General features: G+C 35.2%; 1 protein-coding gene across 6 annotated transcripts in view; it reads left to right on the top strand.

The window, feature by feature from the left end:
* LOC123868383 (tyrosine-protein phosphatase Lar) overlaps positions 1-9,587 on the top strand; it is a 586,441-nt gene extending 576,854 nt beyond the window's left edge. For all 6 annotated transcript variants that reach the window (XM_045910880.1, XM_045910879.1, XM_045910878.1 and 3 more), the window contains 3 exons: positions 62-231; positions 468-603; positions 4,392-9,587. In XM_045910880.1, coding sequence (XP_045766836.1) covers positions 62-231; positions 468-603; positions 4,392-4,460 — 375 coding nt within the window. In that variant the 3' untranslated portion in view covers positions 4,461-9,587. The remainder of the gene's footprint in view (positions 1-61; positions 232-467; positions 604-4,391) is intronic.
* Positions 9,588-20,898: the final 11,311 nt, after the last annotated feature.

Raw genomic sequence — 20,898 nt, 5'->3', positions numbered from 1 at the left:
CCTGGATAACTTCTCGTCCTTCCGTTTAACTTATTATTAACTTATTGTGGTTTTCATGTAGGTCACAGACGCTCGCGACGGGGCCTCGAGGACGGTCCGTCAGTTCCAATTCACGGACTGGCCTGAACAAGGCGTGCCTAAGAGCGGTGAGGGCTTCATCGACTTCCTCGGACAAGTCCACAAGACTAAAGAACAGTTTGGACAGGACGGTCCTATCACTGTACACTGCAGGTAGGTTTTATGCAAAGTATAACATGTACCATTACATATTTATATTTTTACGCTTGGTTGTTCCATCACACATAACTTTAATGGTCTTACGTCAATTGCTGCACTTAGGTTCTTGTAGAGTGTTTTAATCTCTACGATTACGACGATCTTGCATCGCTTTTATCCAGCAGCTTCCTTCGACTCGCTTGAGATCATCCGTCTTACTCCTAACTTCATAGTCATTTTTTTCTGTACAGTGCTGGTGTGGGCCGTACGGGCGTGTTCATAACGCTGTCGACGGTGCTCGAGCGCATGCAGTACGAGGGCGTAGTGGACGTGTTCCAGACCGTACGCACGCTGCGCACGCAACGCCCCGCCATGGTGCAAACTGAGGTAACGCTCTTATCTTGTGGGGGTAATCTTAACAGTGCTGGTTTTGGCCGTAGGAGCTTAGTTTAAAAGTTTAAGGATGCCTGACAGGGGGTTGCCACGATACTAAGTGTCTAGCAATGCATATCCCAAAGCCACCGTGATCCAAACTTCATAGTCGCTGATCGTTCCTCGCTGTGCTGGGGACAATACGCAGAAAAACTTTCAGCTTTTATTAAATAACGAGTGTCTGGCACGCGACGGCTCTGAGTCCACATTAAGCATTCATCTGATAATAATTATTTTGAATACCTAGAACAATGACAGCGATCGAAAATAAATAGATTTTCTACAACAAATAACATTATGGAGACAAATTCGAGTATCTGTAATAGTGACTTAGCAGATTAGCAACAATCTTTTTTCAATCAATGTTGCTTTTACAAAAGTAGCGGAAGCTGAATTTAATTTTACTTATAAAGGCCTGAATTAGGGTTGTCACCTTTATCGTTTACGTTTAATTTTTTTTAAATGAAAATGTATTCATCTAATTTAAGTACATTTTATTGCATTGATATGATTTATCCTGGCTTAAATAAAAATATCTTGAGAAAATACGTATATCGCTTAACCTAGTGAATTTTACCGAAAAAATGCATATTTATCTTTATCGTAGTTTCACACTTTTCCATAAATATTAACACTGTGCTAAAGAAAAAGCCTTATTTGCTCCAACAATCTTTACAAACAACGATTTAACTATCTTTTTAATACAGTTGCTCAAAAAGTGACGTATTGCAGGGACGTATAGCGTTCGGGATGTGGGCTATTACATAATCGTGCTTTTTTTTTACCTTTCCCGCACTCGTGCTTTTTCTTTCCCAACTGTCAAAATATTAAAAAGAAAAACCAACCATGAAGTTTTTACTAAAAAAATTCATAGAAGTTTTTATGATTCATGCAAATACGTATATTTCTAAAAAGAAGCTACTAATTTGTTTCAATATCAGATTTAATAATTTGATTGAATGAGTTTAGTTAGGTTTCATTTCATTTCATCTCATTAAATTTCATTTTCATTTCATATCAATAAAAAACTTCTACTGAAGACTTGGCTGTATAGGCATAGTTCCCTTTGCCTACCAGAATGGGTGAAGAAAAAAAAAACTCTACTTATATTCTACGGTTGGCGCCATTTTTCAGAAATTTTCTTTGCAAGTTTAGTTGTTGGTTGCCTAAAATGAGTAATTTCGACCCTAGTTTTTTATATCTATTAACAATAAAGTTGTTTTAAATTAAATTAAATTAAGTTAGTTGAGTTTATTGTGTTTTTATTATTTTATTAAATTACTTCATTTTTTCGCAACTGTATTAAAAATAGTCGTTCAGTACACGTGCGGAACCGTCATTGCAACTCGTTCCGACTGTCAACCCTCGCCTTCAGCTACGCCTCGGCTCGGGTAGACATTTGTCGGAACTCTTTGCAATGACAGCCTTTCCGCACTTGTAATGAAATATACTATTGTAAAGATGAACAGTTTCAGAAATAGAGGACGGAACTCCTCAACGGGTAGCAGCAAATCGATCGCGATCAGTATAATAGCTTTGTAAAAGTTAAATTCTTAACCATCACACTAATATTATAAAGGCGAAAGTTTGTATGTGTGTGTGTGTGTATGTTTGTTACTCCTTCACGCAAAAACTACTGGACGGATTTGGCTGAAATTTGGAATGGAGATAGATAATATCCTGGATTAGCACATAGGCTACTTTTTATCCCGGAAAATCAAAGAGTTCCCACGGGATTTCGAAAAACCTAAATCCACGCGGGCGAAGTCGCGGGCATCGGCTAGTAATACATAACATATAGCATATCATGGAATAGGTGGGCACCCCGTGCGAAGCCGCGGCGGGTCAACTAGTTACCAAAATATCTTAAACAAAAACAACCAGTAATTTCTACGATAATAGCGTGACAACCCTAGCCCGAGTACACTTTCAGCGGGGAATACCTCGCGCCTTTGAAAGCTGTAAATTCCTCGTATCGGCTAAGTAATTATTTTTAATGGAATTAGCTTACACTGTACAAAGGTCGCGTCTCTACCCGCGTCCCGGATTATAAGCAACAATTTACTTAGATGCGACCTGCCAACAATACTGATAGAATAGCGTGCGCAAAACAAGTGGGTAGGTAGTCCAATGTGAACACGAGGCATTTATATGACTTAATAGAGGATGCCCGCGACTTCGTTCGCGTGGATTTAGGTTTTCAAAGATCCCGTGGGAACTGTTTGATTTTCCGGGATAATAAGTTGCCTATGTCAATTACAGGGACGCAAGCTACCTCGGTACCAAATTTCATACAAATCGGTTAAGCGGATGGGTTTTTGGAAATCCCGTGGGAACTCTTTGATTTTTCGCGATAAAAAGTAGCCTATGTCCGTCCCCGGGATATAAGCTAACTCTATACCAAATTTTGTCAAAATCGGTTAAACTGTTGGGCCGTGAACAGGTAGCAGACAGACAGACAGAGACACTTTCGCATTTATAATATTAATGTGGAAGTATGGATATACGCATAATCCTTAATCTATGACCGAATCACACTACCGATATACTACTACTACTATTACTATCGCTATACTATTACTATTATATCATAATATTATAACTCTTTCACGCAAAAACTACTGGACCGTTTTGACTGAAAAGAACGGAAATAGACTATAAATTGGATTAACACACAGGCTACTTTTTATCCCGGAAAATTTTACGGGATTTTACTAAACCTATATCCACGCGAACGCGATCGCGGGCATCACCTATAGTATAAAATAAGAACCCGTGATAGCCGTTAAGACGTCCGCCTCCTATTAGAGAGGTCGGGGGTTTGATCCCGGGCACGCATCTTATGCAACTTTTCGGGGTTAAATGCGTGCTAAGCAACTTAAATATCACTTGCTTAAAGCAAACATGAAGAAAACATCGTGTGGAAACCTGCTGTCCTGAGATTGCTTTATAATGTTCTCAAAGATGTGTGAAGTCTGTCAATCCGCACTTGGCCAGCGTGACAGACTATGGCCTAAACCTTTCTCATTCTAAGAGGAGACCTGTGTTCAGTAGTGGGCCGGTGATGGGTTAATCATGATGATGATGAATGACCTGCGCAAATCGCCATACTGTGAATTGCAACTTCAGATTGAACTATAGTAGATACAAAATGTCTTCTCACGCGCCATTTTAACTCTATGGGTCAACTGGCATGTGAAAAGTACGGTTCACCTTTAAAATAAGGACTAAAATCGTACTTTTGACATGATATTTGACACATACAGTTGAAACGGCGCGTGAGAACTCATTTTTTACGCATTATACCTACCTACTTGTTTTGTGCTCTGTCCGCTTGGCATAAAAACCTTTTTTATGTTTGAATAAATACATTATAGCAAGAAACAGTTAAAAATTATTTTGCTATAATCCGCCAACAGAAAAAATCTGTATGGTCAAACATGCAGTTACAAGCTAAGCACCGCTTACCTCCCCAACCAAGCAATAAAGCCAAGTTCCCAAGCAAGCACTGCCACCACCATTCACATGCACCACCACACAAGACTTTTCCACTACTCTCGACGCACGTTTCGCCCCGACACCGGAGCATCCTCAGGAGATTTCAACTTTACAATGCTGTATTGTCAAGCCTTGACAATACAGCATTTTAACTGTTTCTTGCTAAACATGAACTTCCGCAAAGTAACGCCTGATTCTATCCAATATTTAAATACATTATAATTGGTGTTTTTTTTTTGTCATAGGACCAGTACGAATTCTGCTACCGCGCTGCGCTGGAGTACCTCGGATCGTTCGACCACTACGCCAACTGACGCTGAGACATACTCGTCTAAACTAACCCTTAGAAAACCCTGCCGTGTATGCATATCGCCTTAGAGAAACAATTGTCTATGATCCTTTAACATGAAAGCATGTTGTTAATCTGTGTAAATGTGACAGATCGTTCGTATTTTAAATTTTAGAAGGGTAGGTAACTCTAAAACATAAGCCAAATTAAAATTGCCTTAAAAATTGATGACTATTGTTGTTGAATTGGAAGCAATTGTAATTTTTTTCATTTGACCTACCAATTACTTTCTATTCAAACTTATGAACTATACAATACAAATTACACTTAATTAGTTATAAACTTTAGCTGTGTAACTCATTTAATACACAATAAGTTATAATTTAGCTGTCTAATTTCATCCTAAAAATATGCATAAAAAATATACAGTTGATATCTGATATCATGACATATCCCTTGTAGTCCATCAAAAAAAACTTAAATTAAAAAGAACTATGATGCCTATTCTTCATAGTGTTTTTTATACAGTTTTAACAACACGCAAGTTGTTTGTATACAACAGTTTGCTTTTAAGACCTATAGTTAAACCACTGTTGATACCTTACACTTTTAATATAGTAAGTACATCATTAATTTAATTACCTACTTATATTACTTTAATATTGATTTAATATAATAATAATAATCAAAACAGTTTGATTTGTTTTTTCAGTTTTGCATAAAAGTTTTGTGTATAGACTTATTATAGTGGCATTTACTGATGGAATTGATGTGAAACGCACTTTTCTAAAATTTAATTGAGAGTGGTCTAATGGGTCTTAGATTACATATAAATTGCCAACTTTGTTATTATTTTGAGATTTCAGCATCTTTTTGAACCGAAATAATCATAATGACGTGTTGATGATAATAACATTGATGTATAATAAAGATTAAAACGCCATTTTAACATAGTTGTCAATTTCTAAATGAACATTACTTATCTGAAAATGTAATTCCTTTTAAAAAATATTAATCATAGCTAAATAATATATTTAGAAAAAACGGCAGGGTTAAAGTTACAAAAAGGAGCAGTTTTTCTCAAACTGATTATTTATAACCCACATTTGTTCACAAAATGTTGTATACCTTATGAGGCTATCACGTACCAGTGCCTAGGAAAAGTTACTTATGATGTATATTTACGAATGCGACCAGTTGCAAACATGATTGTGAATCGGAAGGGTAAATATCTTTAATGAACTCTTTATTGAATAACCCTATATCTAACTACCATAGATAAAAAAGAACTTTTAAGCAGACTGCACATTACACCATCAAACGCAACTTACCTATTTATCAGTACGTTAAAATGCAGATGACATTAACAGCATACGCCTTATTTTCACCGCTTGCGGATGATAACATTATTTGGATTTTAATTGAGTCAACAAAAAATACGTTGCTTACGGCGGTGCACGTATTGTTTAGTAGTAATGTGCATTCAGCTTTATCTTACTACCATAGATAAAAAAGGAACTTTTATGCGCTGATTTTCGTGCTATTTTTTAAATATGGAACATTATAAACGTTGTATCAATTAAAAATTAAAACTTCGATACATTTAAAATACAGAAGAAAAAAAAATTTCGTGATGGCAAAGTATATAAAAATTAACCATTTAATTAATTTGTGCAACCCGAATACACAATTTAGCAACATACATATAACATGTAATTATAAGCCAAGAGCTGGTGGACTACTTTTCCAGGTTTTTATACCGCTCCATGTATTATTTTTAAAACTTAAACGTACAAAATGTACGAATATTTTTTTTTATACCTATACAATTTGGATCGGCTATAAAAGCTTTGAAGAATTCGTGCACTAGTCCTGGTAAATTAGAATTGAATCAGTGCGCTTAGAGGACGTTATGCGACAATTATCATAATATTTTACTCTGATCATCACATAATAATATATCTTATATGACATTATATTGTAAAAGTGTATAAATAGTTATTGCAGCTGTAATTAGAAGTTTATTTTTCATATCGGGTGTTAAATACGTTTAGTAGTGTAAATTTTGTGGTAAAAAACATGTTTCATTAATGCAATATAACAAACTTTTTAGGACGAATCGGCTGTGTCGTGTGAAATTCTGTCATGTGCGTAGTAGGTATGTAATTTTATGTAAATAGCTCTGATTTTACACTTTGATTTGCGTAAAAGAATATTTACCTATTTCTCTTGTCCATTCCGTGTTACCTTTACTTTTTAAAATCATCCCTAAATAGAATTCGCCATAAAAATGGACCAATGTGTTTACTATCAACAATTATTTCGTGTCAATTCAAGGCCGAAGAAATTTATCGTAGGTAAATAATTCAAATGCATATTTAACAAAACTTTCATGATTTGTAAAAAGTTGATAGTAGGCCGTTGAGTTTCTCAGCTAAGCATTTTTACTGTTTTTATTTACATAAATAGATTAAGGAAATATTTTTTAACATCACTGCCCACATTAGTGAAGACGGTGATTCGATGACATATCTATTTGTTAGGTAGAAAAAAAATGTTTTGTCGGTGTGTTGTAATGTTTTAATGAAATTGTAAGGAGATGATTCGAATATGAATCGAATCTAAACTATTAGAATGGTGTATTCGAATAAACTTATCGATGATGCCTAGTAAAAGGAATTCTGAGTCACATTTATAGACAAAAGAATTTTTAATACCCATTTATAACGGTTTGATTATTTTTGTCTTTCTAAAAACAAAAGTGCATCGTACTAAGAAAAAAATGCGATTGCCTTAGGTATCTATCTATTTAATTAGTTAAATAAATCTTGCGCATATTATTTTTTTCGGCTATGACACCCTTCATACTATTTTAAGCTATCTTTAAGTGTAGGATTGTTTAACCTTTTACAATAACCCTTTGCCCAGTATCGTATTAAGGTTATTAGGTTTTCCACTCGTTTTATACAATCTATACCTTATATCAATCTACGTGTAAGTTAAAGTTGAGCTTTTAACTTAGATTTATGAACATAATATGATGCGTTCTACGAAATTTGAAGAAAGATCTTTTAAATTTGTCCGACAGGTACACCATAAACAAAACGGTATTACCTATTTTGTGTAGATATTTGAAAATTAGAATCCTGTATCATTATCACAAACAATTATGATTTATCATTTGCATTTTCTCGGTTTAGGCAAATACGAATCAACTGTACAACTGTAAACATGACACAGTGTTAACTGTCACGAACCGATTCTATATTTATTCGTTTTGTCTATGGCGTAGGGACATTTTTAATTGATCGGTTAACACGGTCGACGTCAACTGCCAATCGTTCATGTAGTTATAATAAAACTTAAGATGTATCGATAATCGAAAACGTAGGTTTTAATGGAAATTATTGTTAAATTGAGGTTATAGTGAAAATTTAATACTCGTTGATGAATCGCTTATGTAACCAGGTTTGCTTACACGTTAGAGGAAATATACTCCAAGAGTCCATAAGTAAATTGAGGGAGGTATTTTATCTAGAAGGTATTCCTCTTTCATTGAATACCTCCTTTAAGTCATGACATGGACTCTTAGTCTATAAATTGAGAGAGGTTCATGCTTACATTTTTCTTTCAGCCTCTTAAGCTTTTACAGCACTTTTAAAATAAATATCTGTCATACCTTAATATGTGATACTAAAATTTGATTTACCGATTTTTTTACAAACTTTATTTATTATAATTGTTATACTTTACGTAAAATGTGCCACACATATTTTTTTAATTTGTTGTAAATGCCATTTTCGTGTTCATACATTTAAAGAACTACTTAATTTGCTTTTTTTAATCTATTTTATGGTAAAACATGTATTATGAACCATATTAATTAGTGTGGAATATTTGTTTGTGTCTTTATTATTTCTTTACAACTATGTGTGAATTAAATCGGGAAATCCTTATTTTTCGTTTTTATGTAAAAACTTAACACGAAAAAATGTTCGCACACTACCGATCTGTAAAATAATTACATAGAAATCCATCATTCTTTTTAGTTTTTTATTCATGTTGTGTAGAATATCAATAATCAGCAGTGCAATTATTATTATAAAAATGTTAGGTACGTATCACCAATACTGCAAAGAATAACTGTGTTGCAAGTAGGAAATATTGAAAGAAATAATAGTAATACTTTTTAGCTAGATAACGTTATTTTTCTACAATTTGTAGACAGTGTTCATAATAAAATGTAATTCTTAAGTGTGAATTTTCCTTAGGTCGTGATTTGATACAGTATTGGTCATACGAATACTAAACCAAAACCATTTTGCCATAAAGAGGTGCTGTATGTATGTAATTCCATTTTTAGTACAAAATAATGTGTTAAAAGCAAATCAAGTTCGTATCCAATGTTAAGTTGTATGTATGTAAAAGACTGATTTACTACGTTTTTCCATGTGTTCTTTATTAATTTTATTATGTAATTTTTGTCTCCTATGCAGCTAGATACTATATTATGGACTATAATGATGATTTTAATACAGATTTTGTAATTGTAATTTTTTTATTAGTAAGTACCTATTATGTTTAAGTAATTTTGACAAAGTGTCTGGATGAGTGGGGAACCAAAATTATTGATTTTTCCATATGATGAATTAACCTAAACAGTGTTATAGGAAGATTATTTTTGCCAAAAATAATGTTAAAAACAAAAATGTAGGTAATGTATTTTTATAAAACAATAAGAAATTAATAAAATCGACAAATATATTTAAACGAGATGTTTACTTTTCGAAAATAATAATTTTAGTTCCCCCAGATGTAATTAACTTAAAAATGTACATGTTAAATTGCATTATTTTTAATGTATTCAATGTTGCAATCCGTAATCAAGTAGCCGCCTTGCATTTTGTATATTTTGAATTGCTAATGTTGGTACGGTGTTGCCATAGCTTAAATATATTTTAATGCAAAAATTAAAATGGCGGACGCAATATGGCGGGACGGTGTGTGAATGTATTTAGTAGGAGTTCGTAGACGATGATTATTTTATAAAAAGAAATAAATTTTCCCGCGCTGCGTCTCGGGACATGGTGGATTCGCAAAATTATACATAATGTATATGAAGAAATAAATTTATGTGAGGCGATATACTTAATCGATTTTTTTTATTTCCCCTCCCCTAAATATCAAAGACAACTGACAGGGAATTGGAAAGGCAGTTAGTTTATTACGACGTGAAAAATGCAATGGCTTAACAATAAATAAAGATGTTTTATGAATCCATTTCATACATAATAATTCGTACATAAGAATTATTTACTTACAAAATCCGCACGACAAAAGCTTGTCTCCACTAAACCTGTTAAGAAATAACCTTATTCGAGACACGTCTTTCCAAGTAACATTGTTATCAAGATAATCTCATTACCTAAGTATTGCGTCAACACAAATTGGCTCAATGAAAACGTATTGCTGGCTGTTAATTAGAATGCCATGTATGTATTGTAGATACAACGTGTCGAGGTTATGAGGACATTAATCGTGGACTTTATGAGGCTTTTAGTCTAACGGTTAAAGCCTAATATTTCCAAAGGCAAGGCAAATATGTTTCCTACCTATTACAATCCGGGTATCTTTAAAACAAGAGTGAATAGGCACCTTCTATGTAAACGCGTCCCATCTTAGACCACATCATCACTTTCCATCAGGTGTGATGTGGTCAAGCGCTTACCTATAGTGAATATTAAAAAAAAAGGATTTCAATACAAATGTATTGAAATTATGGAAAAGTATTGAAATTATAGTAAGAATTATGGAAATCCATAATTCTTACTTCGATAAAAGTAAATATAATTGCTCTACGTTAAGTTGCATCATCACTTTCCAATAAGTTATCATTGTAATGTTTTAGGTAAGTAGTGTATGTTCTTCAAAAATTTAGATCGGTTATGAAGTATTAAACAAATAGTACGCCAGCTCTCGAACTATGAAGTTATAGACAGGTAAGGGTTTGGTAATAGGTAGCTTATATCATAACTTCTACTGCAATCGTCCAATTAAAGTGTCTAATTTGCATATCGATGACAAAATTACTTCTACCGAAATCCGAATGCTCGTGAGCAAACATCCAAATTAACCACAGAATATGAGATTAAATTTTAAGCTGACCTAATTATTAGATTATATGAGTGAATTTTTCTACAACAATATCACCTACTTACTTATATTAAGTATACGCTACTGCAATGGAAATATCTAAAATATATAAAAGGAAAATCTCTGAAAAAATTATCTATCAACGCATAGCTGAAACTACTGGACGGATCAGACTGGGCATGCAGATAACTATTATGGCGTAGATATATAGATTAAGTATTTTTGAAAATTCTATCCCTGAAGGGGTAAAATAGGCGTTTAAATTAGTGTAGTCCACGCCGACGAAGTCGCGGGCTTATGCTAGATTATATAAAAAATACTTATTGATTTAAATCTTGCAGCTAAAAAACTAGGTAGGTAAGCTCCTTTCGTAACTTATATTCACATTACGTTACGTTTTTCTAAGCTTTCATTTTTGACCATCTTTTTAAACTTTTATTTATCGTTTCTATTCATCGCTTAAGGCACTTTACGCGTTTCAAAAGGAGGCTGTTACATGATTAATTACTTTCACGTTTTACTAAATCGATGGGGCTGTATGTTTAAATCACCGGCTTAGCCCACTGGGCGCCATATTGTTCGCCGCGCGCGGGAAAATAATCCCGCCATAAATAACTGAATGACGTTTGTCTGTGGTCCACAAAGAACAGATTATGTTTAACTGTGGCGATTATGTTATGTTTAACTGTGGCGAATTTGTTTGCGGAACACTTAAAAATAATAATAAAAAATCTGAAATAAATAAGTTAGGTCTAAAATATAGAATGGACGTATTACCGTATTTAAGTAGGTACAGACTACGAAATTGGCGACGGGTTCACGCACTTTTGGGTAAAACAACACTCACTATATTATTAGTGTAGTGTTTTATGGCTGTCCGTTTTCGTTCGTTCCCGAAATATCATTGAATTTTCTTTATAGTAAAAAGTTAGTTTCCTAACTCTATTATAATTCTATTCAAATTCTATTAATTAATCTCATCATCATCGTATCAACTCTCAAGTCTCAACCCATTGTTGGCACACTACTGAGCACGAGTCTCGTTTCAGACTGAGACGGGGTAAGCAGGGGTGTATTCCGAATCAAATGATAAATTATTTGACGATTCAAAGCACTTGCAAAAGTTTACTTGAATAAAATTCTATTCTACTCTACTATACTATTCTATTCTAGTATTCTATCTTGTGTCACGGTGACCAAGTGTGGATTGCCAGACAACACTAACCTTAAAGAAAACTATGAAGAACTCTCAGGCATACAGGTTTCCTTACGATGTTTCCCTTCACCGTTAAACAAGTAATCTTTCATTGTTTAAAACACATAGGTAAGTACCTGCCTACCTAATTCTTAAATTAAATAATTTTTAAATTAAAAGTATCTGGAAGCAAGAACTTGACTCTCCGAATAGAAGATTGAAATCTTAGCTAGGCTATCACTGCTATTCGAATTAACCTACACGCAATGCATTTCGATAACACATCGAACTATGATGCGTCTAAAATTAAAAAAAAAAAAAAAACAAAATTCAAAATGTTTTTATTCAATTAAACTTTTAAAAGTGCTTTTGAATCGTCAAAAAAACCTATCACTGGTTCGGAATGCCGTTCCTATCGAGAAGAACCAGCAAGAAACTCGGCGGTTGCTCTTTTCAAGTACATATTCAATTTACAATAATATGCCATACAGCACCGTGTATTGCTGGAGCGAGTCAAATCCAAACTTTTTTGTTATTTAGATAATCTTCGATTATCGAATCATATCGATATCATAGGCATGATACTTCTACAACTTACTGGGCAGGTACCTAGATTTAGCTGTTAGCACCTTACCTGATAAGACTTAGCGTGGATTAAACTACTGGATTAAGTTGCTACACTAAAATTTAGCGTTCTTTTAAGGTGGAAGTGACGGGCCTGCCCGCGAAATTCAGATTTAATTTGGTTTTTCGCAATTTGTATTAAACTGGACCCTTTCAAGTAAACATTTTTATAGAAACCTGTGAGGATCATACTGCCATTGTCGCAATTAAAATACCATAAGCTTTCGTTGTCGTATTAGTTTACAAATTGCGAAAAACCAAATTTCGCGGGCAGGCCCGTCTCAAAAATAAATTAATAAGATCACGAAAAAAGCACATCAAACATTAATTAAAATATACCTACTCGTATTTGACCCTCCTCCGTATCTTGGAGGAAGAAATATGCAATTTGTTGAGCCACATAATTACAGAGCAGTACCGGCTCCCTAATTATTAAAATAGGGAAGGCAAACGGTGTCACGCAAAATAAGGCTTAATTTAACTGAAGTAATGGATATTAGTTGGACTGTGTAATGTAGGCTGAATATTTTTGGTGGGCCTGCGTTTTACATAACTAATCTTTACACTTAAAGAAATGTTTTTCTCTTATGAGGCTTTCTAAAATATCCGTTAGATCCATCTGTCTACATAAGTATTTAGGTAGGACTTAGTGATACCCATTTACTTACTGTAAATTTTTATGTTAGATACAAGTGCGTAAATATTGTAGTCGATAGCGATAGCTCGTAGCTTTAGTTTTAAGTTTACGTAATAATTATCACCACTATATCATCTTTCAAATCTAACAAATCGGACAAACAAAAGGTGTAGGTACAGGTTAGGTTTTAAATAAATGATTTTGACTTTGACTTTGATATGTATAATAGTACTATAGCGAGAATTATAGCCGAGGCGCAGTGCCTGAGGGACCGAGCCTAAGGCAGCAGGATAGGACAAATTGATTTTCAACTCGGACATTTGATAATTTAACGGAGAGAGTACCTAATTAAAAAAATTCGAAACCTATCTCAGTTTAAGCACTGAATTTTCCTCTATTTATCACCAAACTCTCATGTCAAAATATCCAGCGATTATTTTATCAATTGTGAACATCCAGAATGTACCTAAAATACAGATGGCGCTAATTTATTAGGCGCTATAATTACTTCTCGCTATCGGTGCCTTTTGAAGTTTTGAGAGTGTTTAATAGAATTCCATATATTTTATTGATTTGTAGGAGAATTTACGTTCTTATTTATTGGTATAGATCAGTTTGTAGTTATGGATAAACATGATAATAATAATTTATAATACCAACTCCCAACATCTTTAAAGATGGCTAGGTTTTGAAGCCAAAACAGCTATTTAATTTGGCGATTTTGACAGCGAAAAGATCAACCTACCTAGTTTCCCCAAGAGAAAAACGCAAAAACAGGATCAAACGTTTGAATGTTTGAATATGTATGAAAAGGCGAAAAGACGTTTTAATTATACCCACCTAGGTATTATACCGAGGCATTATTCGAAGATACTAACACCGTTTCAATGCTAATTCATCGGGAAGCTACCCAGCATCTGAATGGAAGCGTGTGTTCGGTGTGATAGCTCAACTCGTCCGAGGCAGAATACGGATAGGAATTACGGGTTCTACAATTGAGACGTCATGTTTGCATATCAATGACCCTCGGATGAAGTTTGAATATATCTGCCTGAATTAATACAGTTTATATAACGGAGCAGAATTGACCCCAAGCCGGAGACGGGATATATCTACCTACCTACCTAGATACCTAGTCATATCGAAGTGGATATTCGAATTTCACCAAGTCAATAGGGATGGTGCCTAGCAAGTGTAAATTAAAAATTTATAACACCCGACAAGTGAAGGTTACAAAACAAAACAAAAAAAAACTGAATTAACATCGGTTCATTAGTTTAGGAGCTACGATGCCACAGACACATACACAGATACACAAGTCAAAGTTATACCTAACATCCCTCTTTTTGGGTCGGGGGTTAAAAACTAGTCAAATCAGCAATTTTTTATCAAACGTCAAAACGCTCGCTTATTATTATGGGAGCTTGTATGAAATACGTAGACGTGGCTTATTTTTTAACCGACTTCAAAAAGGAGAAGGTTCTCAATTCGTCGAAATCTTTTTTTTTAACCGACTTCAAAAAAAAGGGAGGAGGTTCTCAATTCATCGGAATCTTTTTTTTTATGTTTGTTCCCTGATTACTCAAAGAGGCCTGAACAGATTTGTAATTTTTTTTTGTTTGAAAGGGTATACTTTGCAGGTGGTCGCATATAAAGGTAAAGATCTGATTAATATCTTCGGAGATGGAGAACAGAACTCCAGAGTAAATTGCTCGCGATCAGTGTAATAGCTTAGTAAACAGTAAGTTTTTAACTAGGCATAGCATATTTTATTACTTTTTTAGTGTTTGTGGTTTTTGAAGTCGGTTTTATTTTCTAGTATAAAAATTATTTAAGAAAAACGCATTTAATTAAAATATTAGGCTGATATGTGATGGTGTAAGCCAGGCTTTAAAACTTCAATATTATTAATTACTTAAGCCCCAGCTCTCCTGGGGCGACGAAGATCTTTATTAAGTGGCACAATTCATTCGGGGAGAGGAGATGGATTGGCTTCGTTTATAATAAACAATATCGCCCGCGTAAATGAGTTCGCTTTACTTTAATTTCTGGGGCTCTGGTCTCTATGATGACGGAGCTGTGCGATGTTTACCTGTTTACCTACTTACGTAGATAACAAGTACCTAATTTAAAAAAATTGGTTGTCTGTAAAGTCGGTTTACTGACGATAGTTGAACGTGACAACAAGGGCCGATTGTGCTTCTTTGTCGCTCGTTCCGCGCTCTCGCTTGCACTTCAAGCCTTACATGGAACGCCTCAGAGCGAGGTAACGCCGCATGAGTCATGTTTTTTCATGCGTGCAGCCGGCTCTATCGAATTATAAGACGTTGTCACGTCAAAAGTTTAAAAAAAACCCTGACTGTGGTTTGTGTTGTGACTTTAAAAGTACCAACTTTTTATTACTACCTTTTACTTTAAAACACATACTAGCTGATGCCTGCAACTTCGTCTATTTAGGTTTTGGTTTTTAAAAGTGCTGTGGGAGCTCTTTGATTTTCTGGGATAAAAAGTAGCCTATGCCACTCTTCAGATCTTCAACTTAGGTAGGTACTTACCCATGCCAAAAATCACGTCAATCCGTTACTACGCTCCGTTCCGAAGTGATTTATTTTCGGGACCTACCTACCAGCAGCCCAGCAGTGGACGTCCATCGGTTGATAAAGCGATGTGTGTGTACGGGAGCTGTGGGTGTATGCTCAACCGTAGCAATAGGGAAATTTCCCAACCGAGCGGTGTTGTGCTCGGTAGCGCCAGCTGGGCCGACGGTTTTGCGTTGAAACTTCTATATATAGTCCAATTTGGTAAACGCTCTGTCATTGTAATTGAAAGTTGCGTGTTCTATTTTGAGTTTTCAATTAGGCTACCCGTGCTGCCATCTAGTGTTTCGAGCGTTGTTGATTCATCGGGTTTAGAAGCGACATCTTCTTGCGAATGTGGCAACCGCTACATCACTCCCCTCTGAGACGAAGTTGTGGTGTGAATCACGTGTGGTGGTGTGTGTCAATGAAAATTTCAAAATCCATACTTTAATATTATAAATTTGAAAATGTGTGTCTGTCTGTCTGTCTGTCTGTCTGCTACCTTTTCACGGCCCAACAGTTTAACCGATTCTGACGTTTGGTACAGGGTTAGCTTATATCTCGGGGACGGACATAGGCTACTTTTTATCCCGGAAAATCAAAGAGTTCCCTCGGGACTCCCAAAAACCCATCTGCTTAACCGATTTGCATGTTTGGGACCGAGGTAGCTTGCGTCCCTGTAATTGACATAGGTAACTTTTTACGCCGGAAAATTAAACAGTTCCCACGGGATCTTTATAAACCTAAATCCACGCGGACGAAGTTGCGGGCATCCTCTAGTATATAAAAATTAAATTAAAAATTTAAAAAACCCCCGACACATAAACTTCTAAAAAGTAAAAAAATAATAGGTAAGTATGTATGGGCCCTTTAAGAATAGTATAAATAGTAAAGTTTTTATCCAAGCGCTCGTTGCGCCAGGGGACCGCTACCTATCATAAACTATGAAAGTCATCTGTTGTAGAAAGAATAGTTTTTGTTAACTTTAGCGGTCCCCCGACGCAACGAGCGCTTGGATAAAAACTTTACTATTTATACTCTTCTTAAAGGGCCCATACATACTTACCTATTATTTTTTTACATTTTAGAAGTTTATGTGTCGGGGGTTTTTTAAATTTTTAATTTAATTTTTATTTCACGCTTTTTAAACTTTTATTTATAAATTACCGTTTATTTGTGCCATTCTAAGACCCAATTTCTATAATAATATAAATCCAATAAGGCAGCTAATATCTCTTCAAAAGTAACATCAATGTTATGTTAATTATACGTTCCATGAAATATTTTTAACCGAACATCACTAAATCAAGAATTATTATCTGAATGACTCACAAAGTATTCACTTATAGTTTAACACGACCAAAACGAAATATCTGTTTCTAACATGTCGTTGCTTTAAAAATGTACCCATTTTTCGTAGTCGTATAATATTTCGCTTTTTAAGATATACGATTAAATTGAAATCGACTTTCAACCGATGAAATAAGGAATAAAGTGGCTTGTATTTTATTTTGTTTGTTATTGCAAGGTTATTGCATGTCAAATTTTTATTTGACATAACTTTCAAAAACCGGTCAAGTGCGAGTCTGCCTCACACATGAAGAGTTCCGTGCAAGTTTTTTTTTATGTAATGACAATTCAGTTGTCGGATTTTTCTCTTTACTTGGGCCACAGGAGTAGAGTGCTTGGGCTATAAGATATTGCTACCTGCCTTTCATGATTCTAGGTAAACAGAAAGTACCCAATTTATAAGTTTTGATTCTCTTGAAAGATGCGACAGACGGACACACAGACAGACAACGAAGTGGTGAAGGAAAACACCGTCAGGAAACCTGCATGCTTGAGAGTTGGCCATAATGCTCCCTCAAAGGTGCGTGAGGTCTGCCAATACGTGCTTGGCCAGTGTGGTAGCTTCTCATTCTGAGAGGAGACTTGTGCTCAGTAGTGAGCCGGCGATGGGTTGATCCTGATGATGATGAATTTTAAACGTATTTTGTCAAAGTAAATAAGCTGAGTTCGAGCAGATAAAATAAAAGAAGGTGGTAATCCAAACCTGCGCGACAAAGCGACTACGAAGCGGGAACCTCAGCCGCGCGGAGGGTCATCGCCTCCCACGATATTTAATGATGCCATGCACTCCTACGCGACTACAACTGTCGAGACTCAAAATTTTTTTTTTCTCTACAGATACCTACTGAACCCTAAAAATAGTTTGACTATAGTTTGGGCTTGGGTTGATTGTTCGTGGCCTTTGGTTAACTGTTGGATATTATAATTGAATTGATGTTTTGTCGTTTAACTGTGATTATAATATTTTATAAATTAGAAATTCCGCGCCTACGATCCTAAGTATCTGAGTTTTCCAAAACATCATTTTTAAATAAATAATTATGTATCTAGGCAACGTCCATCTTGATAGCTTGACATTTGACATAATATTATGAACCTCTGTTACAATAGTGAAAGATCCCAGGGCCACCAGAGGTCACGTATTTTCTGACGAACGAAATGTGGACGATTGAGTAGTGTTAGTATGTACTAAGAACGCATGCCTACAGACCTGCTAGCTTGCTTAGACGGCCAATTTTCAGGTATCAGGTAATAAAGGTACATAAAAACATTACTTACCTCACGTAAATTCTCCAATTTTTTTAATTTTTAGCAGATTTTTTTAAATATTAATAATTAATTGACATAAGTAAACTATAAGAGAGTGAGAAAGAGAGAGAGAGAGAAGTCAATACATCCTAATACATGTCTCACTCAGTCTCATGCGCGTAGATAATGCCCTCGCGCTCAAACCCACAGAGGCATTAAAATTGAATTTAGGGGATGATTGGCCCTCTGGATCGGTCTGTCTTCTTGTAACAGGTTTTAAAATAGTTGTCTGGTGGACATATATAAAAATGGAGCGTCAGAATTTACGTGCAGTTAAGTAATTACTTGTTTTGGGAGCTTTAAAGCGTCTGCAAAGCAATACGGCCAACGCGGGAAGTGTCTAGGAGTATTGGCGACTTATTTTTAAGGATATTGCCTAAAATATACGTAAAAATCAGCTTGGAGAATTTACGTGAGGTAAGTAATGTTTTTATGTACCTTGATTATCAGAAACCTGAAAATTGGCCGTCTAAGCAAGCTAGCAGGTAGGCTAGGCATGCGTTCTTAGTACTTACTAACACTACTCAATCGTACATATTTCCTTTGTCAGAAAATACGTAACCTCTGGTGGCCCTGAGATAAAAGTAATAAGAAAACCAGAAAAGAGCTGATAACTTCCAAACGGCTGAACCAATTTTTTTGGATTATAGCTAAGAACACTCTCGATCAAGCCACCTTTCAAACAAAAAAAACTAAATTAAAATCGGTTCATTCGTTTAGGCGCTACGAGGCCACAGACAGATACACAGATACACCGATACACAGATACACAGATACACAGATACACAGATACACAGATACACAGATACACAGATACACACGTCAAACTTATAACACCCCTCTTTTTGGGTCGGGGGTTAATAAATAAATAGAGTTAGTAGATTGGTAATGGTAGTAGATAAAGTACATAGATAAAGTTTTCAATAGTTTCCAGACGTCATTTATTTTAAACCATCATTTGAGTTATCACAAATCACGTCGCTTTGGAAATCACGTTTTTAGGTAATTCCTGTGTCGTACAACAAAATTTTATCGAAGCTCGTTATGGCGGTGAAAATTTTAATCATCCGCTAAGTGGAATATATTCAAATTAACCGAGCACTCAACAATGGTAACATCCAGTCGAGAACAATTTAATTTCACTCTGGTTGGATGTTAATGGAATTAATTACCGAGTGGGTACAAATTTAAAGATTAAATAAACAAGGTTTTTAAAAATCTCCCTGCCAGCCCAGCTATAAACTCACCAGGTATAGCGTTCCCGTACTGTACTATGCCGCGTGAAAACCGATAAAAAAAATTCTATTTAAAAAAATCTATTAGCCCCTTTCCCCTCCAACTAAGCGTAAAGCTTGTGCTAGGAGTAGGTACGACAATGGTGCAACGACCTATGTCTATGAGGTGTTGGGATATAGGGAAAATTACTTACACCGTGTACGTACCTACTTTATAGGTAGTAGTACACTTAGTAGTAGTTTAAGTCAAAGTCAAAAGTCAAAGTCAAAATCATTTATTCAAAGTAGGTACAATTGTACCTTTTGATGGTCGAAATTGTTAAACTTTGTACGATATAGTGGTTACGTTACTTAAAACTAAAGCTACGAGGGCTTTACTTTATGAGTAGGTATTCTAGGATGAGGAGAATCGAAAATAAACTTCTCACGTCTCAAGAGTAACTAGGTACTTACCTTAATGTCGTAAATCCAACCTGACAGTCAGAAAACCCATAAGGTAGGGTTCCGTAGCCATGCTAGTTGCTCTATTTAGGGCTCTGTACCCGAAGAGTGCCATAGGGACACTATTACGTGCTATTACTAAGACTCCGCTGTCAATCCATCCATCTTTCTGTCAGCAGGCTGTAAGTATCTATCTCGTGAACCATAATAGCTAGAGAACTGAAATTTTCACAGAATGTGTAGGTTTTCCTATTGTCGCTATGACAACAAATACTAATAAATTAAAATTGGTTCATTCGTTTAGGCGCTACGATGCCACAGACAGATACACAGATACGTCAAACTTATAACACCCCTCTTTTTGGGTCGGGGGTTAAAAAAATTGAAAATAGCCGCCATGAAACTAGAACTCTTTGTTAAAATAGTATGAGTGTAACCAACCTACTAGTTAGGAGTAGAGTACACCCCCTGGGACCAACAACCACAATAAAACCTATTTAAAATTAATCAGATAAAAGAAACGTCACTTGTATAATGCCTTTTTTAACGAGGGTCGCACACTTCTTTTGATATCAACCGTATCAACGTATTAATGGGGTGTCGGAAACGTTGCTTTACACAAAAGATTGTTGTGATAACTGTGTACCTATTTGTAATGAGATTCATATCCTTTGTGGATCGAATGTACCTCCCTGCCTCGCTGTGTGAATGGAAAGGGTTGGGCTTGATTTAAATCGTAATAATTATAATAAATTATATTACTTAGGTAGGCAGCTTAGCGATCTATATCAGAAATGTTTCGAGTCAACCTTTTTATGGTTCCTCGATTTTTATTTTTCGATAATACTTACCTACGTATATTATATAAGTCTTTTTAAAAATTCCTTGCGACGGCACTATCCAACACTAGCACTTCTCCTTTTAGCAAAGGTTGCCTGGTA

Source organism: Maniola jurtina, chromosome 9 (genome assembly GCF_905333055.1).
Source record: "Maniola jurtina chromosome 9, ilManJurt1.1, whole genome shotgun sequence".
Classification (NCBI taxonomy): domain Eukaryota; kingdom Metazoa; phylum Arthropoda; class Insecta; order Lepidoptera; family Nymphalidae; genus Maniola; species Maniola jurtina.
This window is presented reverse-complemented; position numbering and strand designations above follow the sequence as displayed.